The sequence below is a fragment of the Astatotilapia calliptera genome, chromosome 15 (assembly GCF_964374335.1).
Source record: "Astatotilapia calliptera chromosome 15, fAstCal68.1, whole genome shotgun sequence".
NCBI lineage: Eukaryota > Metazoa > Chordata > Actinopteri > Cichliformes > Cichlidae > Astatotilapia > Astatotilapia calliptera.
In genome coordinates this window covers 41,976,246-41,986,907 of record NC_137436.1, presented here as the reverse complement: position 1 = coordinate 41,986,907, position 10,662 = coordinate 41,976,246, and the positions used below count along the sequence as shown (strand labels likewise).

Below are 10,662 nucleotides of genomic sequence, written 5' to 3'. Positions count from 1 at the left end.
TCAAAATTGGTGAATAGAAGTGTCCTATCGCGATGATTCCACCACCGCTCTGTGGTTCCTGTTCCTCTCATGTCCTAGTCCACACATGCCTTCAAGACGCATCCTACAAGTGGAGAGCAACACATGATCAGTTACCGCTATAAGAGAATCGCCTTGTGCGCCTCTTCTTCGCTCTGCTTTGTCTGTGTGTTTGGTTTTTAAATGGGTTAGGGGTTAGGGTTAAAGAGATGGGCGGCAAAGGAGCAATACAGAGTGGAAGGCTATGAGCTAAGGCGGTATACAGTGCTGCAACAGAACAACAGAGGGCATACGTTTAGCTTGTGTTACTACGAGTGCTAGATAAGAGCAGTTTGCAGCTGCTACAGTGGCCACGTGTTTGACAGGCAGAGTGTGAGGGTTAGGGCTGTAGACACGGGTTCCTGAGGACGCAGGAAGTGAGGAGAGGAGGGTTACAATGCGAAACTCGGCACAGGGAGGAATTTTGTAGGGGAAGGGGGAAAAGATGCTATAGGTTTATGCTAAGTCCACATGTACACGGGTATTTTTGAAAATGCAGCTTTTTCTGTGCAAACTGCTCCCAAGGTGGAGATTTTAGAAAACTCAGTTTTTCCATTTACGTCTGGATGAGGAAAATTGAGATTTAGTCACGCAACGTCAAAGGTGTGCATCATTTTTGATGTCACGCTGTGCACTTTTCAAAAATACCCGTGTACATGTGGATGTAGCCTTAGAATGACTGGTTACCTTGAAACTCGCTGTACATGACGTCTTTAAGCAACGCCCCATACCTAAAGTCTACGATTTTGATGTCCATCGTCATGGTGTTTACCACTATGTTCTCGTCTTTGATGTCCATGTGCACGATGCAGCGGGAGTGAATGAATAGAAGCGCCTCAACCACCTGATGGAAAATCCTATTGGGAAGAACAAAGAACCAGAATGTTAACAGACATCTAAACGACTGCAGCAGAATGCATTAACCTCCTTTCAACCTCCTTCAAAGGTGGTGGGCGGGAGCGCAAACCTGAGTGAGAGGCTTTCTGACAGAGCTCCTCTCTCCGTGATCAAGTCAAGCAAATCCTGACAGTGTAGAGGCCTCTCCATCACCAGCAGGAAGCCCCGCCCCTCCACCTCGAACCAGTCCAGCATGTGGATGACCCCAGGGTGCCCCCCGTCCTCTGACAGCAGCTGCAGCGGTGCAATCTGCATGGGAACGTGATTGATCTCATCTGACTGACGTAACAAAGAAGAAGATTAAGCTGTGTGCATGCAGGAGTGGTGGGTAGGAGGACCCAAAGTGCAGACTCACGTGAGCAAAATAGTGCAGTCAAAACAGCTTTATTGCTGAAACATAAAATAACTAAACTGAAGGTACCAAAAAAACTGAACTGGCAGGCTGGCAGGAAGACAGAACACACAGCATAGTAGATGGTATATCATGACCCAGACAAAGGAAAACACAGGGCTTAAATACACAGAGGGAGCAATCAGTGAATGAGAGACAGAAGGGAAACACAGCTGGGGAAAATCAGGGCTGACGGGACAGAGGAACCAAAACCAGACACATTAACATGAGATACGAACTTTCAAAGTAAAACAGGAAACACAGGCTGAACTTACAGACAGTAAGTTCAGACACTGCAACAGAGGGAACATGGAAACCCAAACATAAGAACTACAAAATCACAAACCAAGAAGAACCGTGGAAAATAGAAATGCAATACAGAAACCAAAACCTTCACAGTAATAAACCAAGAGAACCCTAACTGTTACAAATTTCTCAACCACTGCACACCACAGCTGCAGCTCCCCTGAGCCACCAGCAGAAGACGGAGCTAAACAATCGTAGCTTTGTTTCACATGTGTCACTCAAAACACCCTGTGCATTTTTGTACACATTTAGTTTATTTATTTATTTTAAGTATCACTCACCAGTGTTGTCCACTTGTCAGTTGTAATTTAATGGCAACCTGGATGGTTAAAAAAAGAGTAAAATATTTTAAAACAATAAAATAATAAAATAAACTTCTTGAACTGTAATAATAATGATAATGGAGAGAAAGTGCAAATTTTTTAAATGAATAAATACAGGTGTGTATTTTTTTTTACATGTAGTCCATCAGAGAGCCTCTGTCCTGAAAACACTGAGCCAAAACCTCCACTGCCAAGCAGAGGACCGCAGTGATACTGACTGAGGAAGTGCTCGCTCACATCAGTGCACTGCTCACACTTAAGAGATCAAACATTACCCAACAACAACAGAAACCCAAAGAAACTCAAAAACACCACACGGTTTACGATGTGTTCCTCCCTATTATCTCGATGCAGTCCATAGGCGTTTCTCAATATGCGGACTTGTGATACATCATCAGTCACAGACCAAGTACTGTTCCAATTCAAAGGACGCATCGAAGTCAAGTAGCTCAAAATGTTCTCGCTACCCCCATTTTATCGAGCATTCATCATCTGTGACTTTTGTGGATGGAGATAACATCTAAATGTTATGTTTATTTCAGTGTTTTATTTGTTCCTGAGCAAATCGATTTGGCTGAGATTAAAGTTCCACTTCATAACCGGGCCGTTTTATTTAATACTGAAGTCTTACTTGGAGAGCTGTCAGTATATTTTGAATTTCACCCACCATATCTGCTGATATAAAATGCTGTGTTGTTATTTAAACAGCTCACTCTGAATTAACATCACTACCTGAAACTTCAGCTGAGACTGAAGAAGTCACTTGGATGAGTGATGAAACATTTCGCTCACAGAAAATACCACATCCAGATGAACAGAATCTACTTTCTAGGAATCGCTTTATGTCAGTGACTATACCCATACATTACATTTTTCCTGGCCAAAATATATTTCAAATATGTGGTAAATATATGTTGTATTTGTGATGCTCAAAAAATATATTTTTGAAATTGAAAATATATTTGTTTCAAACCAAAATACATTTCAAAATATATTTTAGGGTGAAGAAAATACATTTCCAACCTTACAGTAGAATGTATATCAAAGTATCCTTTATTTAAAATGTATTTAGTGCAATGATGATGATAATAATAATACTAAAATTGATTGTTTTTAATGTACTCTTAATTTGATCTGTTATTGTATATTTTACACATGTTTGTATGGGATATTGTATTTGTTTTAAATGTTATATACCTATGTGGTATGTGACTTTTGTTGCTATGATGCCAGGTCTCTCTTGGAAATGAGATTTTTAATCTCAATGAGATTTTTTACCTGGATAAATAAAGGACTAATAATAATAAAAGTAACAACATGTTTTATTTACATCTGCAAAAAACAGTTGGATTCAAACAAAACAGAGTCAAAGGTTTAGCAAGAATGAGGTTGTTTATTCATTTGCTTACAGTATTTCACATTACACAATATCTCACTATAATGTAGCGTTCACTTGACTTTGAAATTATCTGTCAGTGATACAGTAAACAAGATACAACAACTGCTATGTACACTTTAGTTTTTGACAATATACAGGGAGTGCAGAATTATTAGGCAAATGAGTATTTTGTCCACATCATCCGCTTCATGCATGTTGTCTTACTCCAAGCTGTATAGGCTCGAAAGCCTACTACCAATTAAGCATATTAGGTGATGTGCATCTCTGTAATGAGAAGGGGTGTGGTCTAATCTAATCTAAAAACTCCTTTGTCCCACACGCCATCAGACTGTTTAACTCCTCCCTGGAGGGGAGAGGGAGGGGAAACAGGAGGACAAAGGAGGGGGGAACAACTAAGCTGTAGTGCCTCTTCACCTCACTGTGCAATACCTTTTGTGCAATACTTTTGTAAATAGTCAACGGTGCAATAGACTCAATACTTGAAATGTGCAATTCACTTGTATTTTTATTTTTATTCCTATTTATTCTATTTATCCCCTTCGTATATTTTATTTATATTGTCTCTGTATTTATATATATGTGTGTGTGTGTGTGTGTATATATATATATATATATATATATATATAATATTCTGTAACTCTGTAACTTCTGTCGGTGCTGTGCTTTTTTGGAAATCGAATTTCCCAGAGGAACCCACCCGAGGGATTAATAAAGTTCTATCTAATCTAATCTAATCTAATCTAATCTAATGACATCAACACCCTATATCAGGTGTGCATAATTATTAGGCAACGTCCTTTCCTTTGGCAAAATGGGTCAAAAGAAGGACTTGACAGGCTCAGAAAAGTCAAAAACAGTGAGATATCTTGCAGAGGGATGAGGCAGTCTCAAAACTGCAAAGCTTCTGAAGCGTGATCATCGAACAATCAAGCGTTTCATTCAAAATAGTCAACAGGGTGGCAAGAAGCGTGTGGAAAAACCAAGGCGCAAAATAACTGCCCATGAACTGAGAAAAGTCAAGCGTGCAGCTGCCAAGATGCCGCTTGCCACCAGTTTGGCCATATTTCAGAGCTGCAACATCACTGGAGTGCCCAAAAGCACAAGGTGTGCAATACTCAGAGACATGGCCAAGGTAAGAAAGGCTGAAAGACGACCACCACTGAACAAGACACACAAGCTGAAACGTCAAGACTGGGCCAAGAAATATCTCAAGACTGGTTTTTCTAAGGTTTTATGGACTGATGAAATGAGAGTGAGTCTTGATGGGACAGGTGGATGGGCCCGTGGCTGGATTGGTAAAGGGCAGAGAGCTCCAGTCCAACTCAGACGCCAGCAAGGTGGAGGTGGAGTACTGGTTTGGGCTGGTATCATCAAAGATGAGCTTGTGGGGCCTTTTCGGGTTGAGGATGGAGTCAAGCTCAACTCCCAGTCCTACTGCCAGTTTCTGGAAGACACCTTCTTCAAGCAGTGGTACAGGAAGAAGTCTGCATCCTTCAAGAAAAACATGATTTCCATGCAGGACAATGCTCCATCACACGCGTCCAAGTACTCCACAGCGTGGCTGGCAAGAAAGGGTATAAAAGAAGAAAAACTAATGACATGGCCTCCTTGTTCACCTGATCTGAACCCCATTGAGAACCTGTGGTCCATCATCAAATGTCAGATTTACAAGGAGGGAAAACAGTACACCTCTCTGAACAGTGTCTGGGAGGCTGTGGACTCGAGCAGCAGAGTTCTGAATGAGCTGTAGTTGTCTGACTGATTTTTTAGGTAGACCTGTAAAGATGCTGTTACAGTAATCAAGCCTACTAAAGATGAATGCATGGACTAGTTTTTCCAGGTCCTGTTGAGACATCAGATCTTTTATCCTTGATATATTCTTGAGGTGATAGTAAGCTGACTTTGTTATTGTCTTAATGTGTTTTTCTAAGTTTAGGTCTGCATCCATCACTACACCCAAATTTCTCGCCTGGTTTGTGGTTTTTAGATGTATAGATTGAAGTTCTCTGGTGACCTGTAATCGTTTTTCTTTGGCGCCAAAGACTATTACCTCAGTCTTGTTTTTGTTTAGCTGGAGAAAATTGTGGCACAACCAGTCATTGAATATGTCATTAAACACTTTGGTCAGAGCGGTTTCAGTGCTGTGGTTCTGTCTAAAACCTGACTGGAAGGCATCGTAGCAATTATTCTGTTTTAAGAAGTAACTGAGCTGTTGAGAAACTGCTTTTTCAATGATCTTACTTAAAAACGGGAGATTTGAGATCGGCCTGTAGTTGTTCATTTGTGTCTTGTCAAGATTGTCCTTTTTCAGTATAGGTTTTATTACAGCAGTTTTTAGTGGTTCTGGAAACACACCTGACATTAAAGAAAAGTTGACGATCTGTAACAGGTCTGACTCGTTTTGTTATCACTGTTGTTGATATATTTGTGTGGGCTGAGATTTTACTTTCAAAGAAAACACAGTAATGATCAGACAGGCCCACATCAGACACAGTAACCTTTGAAATGCTCAGGCCTTTGGAGATCAGTAGGTCAAGAGTGTGTCCTCTATTATGTGTGGCCTCTGTTACATGCTGAGTCAGCCCAAAGTTAAATAAATATGAATTAATTAGTGCAATTTCTTTAACCATGGAGAATAACTAAATCCTTCAGGACAATGTCACATCAATGCACTGAACTCACTATGTTATCCATCTAACAGAGCCTCTACATGTTCTCACTGTAATTTCCCCCTCATGAATGAATTCATGCTGCACTAATCTGAATGTTCGGGGGGAAATCAAATGCATTTTACTCGCAGTACTCAAACTGACTTACCTTACCCTTACGGGGAAGTAAGCCTATCTGGTGCAGATGCAAGGCTGTGTTTATTCTGGCAGAGTAATAAGACACACACTCTCAGGGCAATTCTTAGACAGAAAAAACTCGGAGGGCAATGCAAAAATGTATCCAAAAAATAGAACAAAATGACAAAAAAAGGAGTCAAAAAACAAAAACGATTGGATAGCTAACACATTCAGCAAGCCTGGGAAAAGGCAACCATATAGATAGGGATAAACATGCGTCTCAGGTATGTGGTGAGGATCTGGGGGCAGCTTGGAAGCCCCTTTTTCTCACGGGCTTTACCTGAAAGATGTGCAACGTGGGATGAATCCATATTGGAAGGCCATACCCAAAGGCATGACTTTGGGGATAGAAACTGAGCCTCTAAAGTGACAGTTGGATTGCAGATGGAAGCCAGTGAAAGCAGTCCTAAAAGACTGAAAAATCGTTTTAAAAGAGAGAGGTCAACTTGTGCATCCTACTGGAGAAAATGCTTCAGGTAATTAACAACATCTGTAACAAAAGCTAATTTAGGCAGACTTAGATAATTAGGCAAGAAATGATAGGATGATGGTGTCAGGTGGAGGCAGTTCATTTATTTTTACTGGGATGATGCATGATATTTAAAATCAATCTTTGTAGTTGTAGTATAAAACTACACAGCAGTCCATTAGCGACCCCAAAAGCACAAAAATCAAATATTTGGTCAATGCAAGACATTTCCAATCATGAATAGTAATGCTAGCACATTAATTTTTTATGCAGCTCAGCGACAGCAGACCTGAGATTCTTTCAGCTACATTTTGAAGGTAAATTGACGTAGCCTTTAGAGACATGTGGCAAAAACCAGATACATGGGTAAAAGGGAGTCCGAGCAGGAACAGGCACCCACATAATCAGTGTGTACGTTTGCCTGACAGCTGGGGATTATTGTGCTGTTTTCTGTCTTTCCTAAACACAGTAGGCCATAACGACATCAGCATTTTCAGAAAACATGAAACATATTAGTGAAAATATAGTAAAACAGGCTGTAGCCCTGGAGCTCGAAGCTATTCATTAAAAATAATAATATAAAAAATTGTGTCTGAACAAAACAAACAAAATCAGACAAGTTATTCTTACATCACAATTTGTTATAGTAACTGTGTTTGTCAATAATGCAAAACATATGAGATTAACAAATTCTCTACACAATAGTGTCAGTCTGTTCTTCTCTGTTGGCCTGGTTAATATCATGTAACTTTTCTAAGCTTTTTCCCCTTTGCAGACAGGAAAACCCACAGTGCTGCTTTCAGGGAACACAGGTCATCTTTAGACTTTTGTTTTTGTGGCTGTTACTATTTCTTATGTTTCAGTACCATTATAGTCAAAAGAAGATTGTATTTTCCATTTGCAGCAATTTATTTTTTGTGGTGTGGCTGTTCTGTAGAACAGCGAGAGGTGCAGTAGACTTCAGCACAGAGGAGACATGTCGTGTTTGCTGTGTGGCAGGCAGGATTGGACACAAATACAGGACGCACAGGACACAGAGGGATGAACTGAGAGTCAGCTTTTATTGTGCTGTTAGTCTTGTTTCCATTCTTTTTCACTTGCTGTTTTTTCATATATTTCTTGTGCTGATCATCTTTTATTCCTCCACTTTCTTTCTGCCACGTGGTGTGCAGATAGGATAGCACAGGCTGACAAGGTTTTCCTTTCTTGTTTTCTGGCAGGGAACAGAGGCTGGTTGGCCTAAAAAACAAATGATTCTTCTGATGTGATGATGAGTCAACAGGCCCACAATGTTTTAATTACAAAGGCCAGACTGAAGGCCACGCAGGATAATGTAATATCACTTAGGCTACGTTCACACTGCAGGGGAAAGCGCATCAAATCAGATTTTTTTGACCCTATGCGACCCATATCCGATCATGGTGTGACAGTGTGAACGGCACAAATCCGATATTATCACATCCGATCTGGGTCACTTTCGTATGTGGTCCTGAATTTGATGCATATCCAATGTTTTAGAAAGCGACTGCTGTTTGATGGTCATGTCGCATTAAATCCGTCTTTTACGTCACTGACACAAGACAAATGCCAATTATCAGCGCCGGAGAAGACATCGCGAACGCTTCCTGGCCATCCAGTATAGATGTCAGCTAAACTGTTGGGAAGACAACGTTGGAGAAACGTGAACATTTTATTTGTTCTGTATAATCTGCAGATTCTGACAGAAATCTGCAGCTATCCTTTGAAGCACCGCTCCTCTCAAACAGCAATAAGGATCCTTATTAGGTTATTTACATTATTATGTAAATAACAAAATAACTTAAAGCAAAAATTGGGAAACGTAAAGTCCGAAGTCTTTATATTAAGGCCATCAGTCAAACAATACTGTTGGTCTGGGTCTAAACAGAGCGCGTTGTGTGTGACATCTTTTGCGCATGCGGCCGCTTTGAGCGTTCACACTAGAGCGCGTTTGCTGTCGCATTTTATTTGTAGTGTGAACGAGCAGACAAAAAAATCGGATTTGATCAAAAAATCGGAATTGAGCATCAAGACCTGCAGAGTGAACGTAGCCTTATTTAATGCAGGTCTATGCTTCAATTTTCTAATACTGAAAACATGCTTGTGTTATAATATCCATGTCTATGTAAAAAGAAGATACAACAGGAGCACCTTTGCATTTCTGCTTCTTCTTGATGATGGAGTTCCAGTAATAGATGTAGCTTTGCTTTATTATAGCTGCTTCAGTATTAGTCATTTTCCAGAAACATGCCCTGATTCACTACATTTGTGTCAATTAAAATGTCTTTGCAGGTGTTATGCAAGTCTTTTGTCTTTAGGAGATAGAAGCAGAGAAGTAGGAATGTTTTGAAAGTAGATCCACAGGATTGTGAAAGGATTTTATGTGTGTGAGCGGAATTTTAATCATAATGACTAAAAAAGGCCCTTCAGGAAGTTTAACTGTGCAAAGATCACTGTACTCCAATTCTGCTCTGGACGCTGCTGGAATCCATTTTTTCTTACACACACGGCAGTTAATAGCAAGACTATCCTCCCAACATGTTGTTTCATTTCTGTTGCCCTGAGGAGACGAATCCCTCAGTTGAAAAGACCTCACCTTCCAGCAGCCATGGGAAGCAAGTAATGTGAGTGCATTTAAAAACTCACTGAGCATTATAACTGATAAGGTTTCCGAGAGAGACTCAGGCGCAGGCCAGGGTTTTCCTTTAAGCGAAGGACAGTGCGTTTATTTACAGTGAACACATACACCAAGTGGCTATATACAACGTGCAGGGGAAACGGGTCCGGGTCGCCAGGGTCCGTGGGAAACAGGGTTGGGAGAAGGTTGTTCCACACTTTCTGTACAAAAACGTTCCCCCTCAATCACTCCTCTCCGCATCGGGTTCCAAAAACGATCTACACACAAAACGTCAGGTTAGCAGGATAATTATAAGAAATTCTCAAAGTACAGGTTAGCAGTGTCACGGCTCAACGGCACGAGGGAACAGGGATGGACACAGGCGCAGAAACCAACCCGGAAGCGAGGTGACAGAAAACAAATGATTTATTTCCGCCCACAGGTAAACAAAGGTGAAACACAAAGCGACGCCACCACACTAGTGGCGCGTAGGATTCGTCGGTGATAATGAGGGCGACCTAGACACCTCTAGGAGACGGCTGAACAGCGGGGACAGCGGGGAGGTAGAAACAGGACTAGGTAGGGGCCGGGGGCACTGGAACAAGAGGAGATCACGATCAGAGGGATCCAGCAGACAACCAATAATCCTCCGCAGTTGAATTGAATTGCCTTACTTGGTTTCAGATGGAGGGGACAGGTGGAGCGGAAAACCCGGAAGCGGTCGAGGCGTGGGGAGGCAGGCAGGTGAGCGGTGGGCCGGCAGGCCACGTTGTGTAAGCAGCTGGCGGCCCAGGTCCAGGAGGACGGGAGCGAGGGGAACAAGATCTCCACTCCGGGTGCTATCGCTGAGGACAAGAAAAGACAGGTCAGTCATCACACGGCGTTAAGACAAGGTTTAGGATGCTCCACTGAACTAACATGGGAATAGCAGATACTCAGGCGATGAGTGGTTGAGAGCGCAGGTCTGATATACCGCTGGCACGATTGCTCACAGGTGGTCAGCCAGGGAGGGGCAACCGGACTCCGCCTAAAGGAGGAGGAGCCGCTGTCTGAGACCTGCAGGTGCCCAACCAGACCATGACAAGCAGAAACACAAGTCTAACTGACACTGATAGCTCAACGATCCAGCAAAGACTAGTGCAGACTCGCCATCTAAGTAGTGCAGTAATCAGCTGGGATCAGCGGCCGGTGTGGTGATGAGCAGGTGTGTGGGCCAGCAGCGGGAGCCCGCAGTGAGCATCGCCGTGGCGAGAGAGAGAGAGAGTGAGAGAGAGGGCGAGAGCGAGAGAGCAAACAAACCACAAACATATTGCCCAATAGAGGATTGAACAGCGGATTC

General features: G+C 42.0%; 1 protein-coding gene and 1 long non-coding RNA gene across 3 annotated transcripts; both read right to left on the bottom strand.

The window, feature by feature from the left end:
- Positions 1-660: 660 nt before the first annotated feature.
- LOC113006975 (serine/threonine-protein kinase pim-2-like) lies at positions 661-1,382 on the bottom strand. Its single transcript, XM_080289372.1, has 2 exons — positions 1,025-1,382; positions 661-914 (listed from the first exon to the last, which is right to left on the bottom strand). Exons 1-2 carry the CDS (start codon positions 1,207-1,209, stop codon positions 728-730), a joined length of 372 nt encoding a protein of 123 aa, XP_080145498.1. The 5' UTR covers positions 1,210-1,382; the 3' UTR covers positions 661-727.
- An 8,349-nt stretch (positions 1,383-9,731) lies between these two features.
- LOC113006974 (uncharacterized) lies at positions 9,732-10,401 on the bottom strand. 2 transcript variants are annotated; one of them, XR_013901602.1, is made up of 3 exons: positions 10,242-10,401; positions 9,998-10,168; positions 9,732-9,918 (listed from the first exon to the last, which is right to left on the bottom strand). It is a non-coding gene; the product is annotated as an uncharacterized LOC113006974 (long non-coding RNA). The 2 variants fall into 2 exon arrangements; XR_013901601.1 differs by having other exon boundaries at positions 9,998-10,401.
- Between the last annotated feature and the right edge of the window lie 261 nt (positions 10,402-10,662).

Bases quoted from the DNA above. Each gene is read 5' to 3' on its own strand.
- LOC113006975 (XM_080289372.1), bottom strand. From the start codon at position 1,209: ATGCAGATTGCACCGCTGCAGCTGCTGTCAGAGGACGGGGGGCACCCT. The intron at 915-1,024 runs GTTTGCGCTCCC...TCTTCCCAATAG, and splicing joins TCAGAAAGCCTCTCACTCAG to GATTTTCCATCAGGTGGTTG.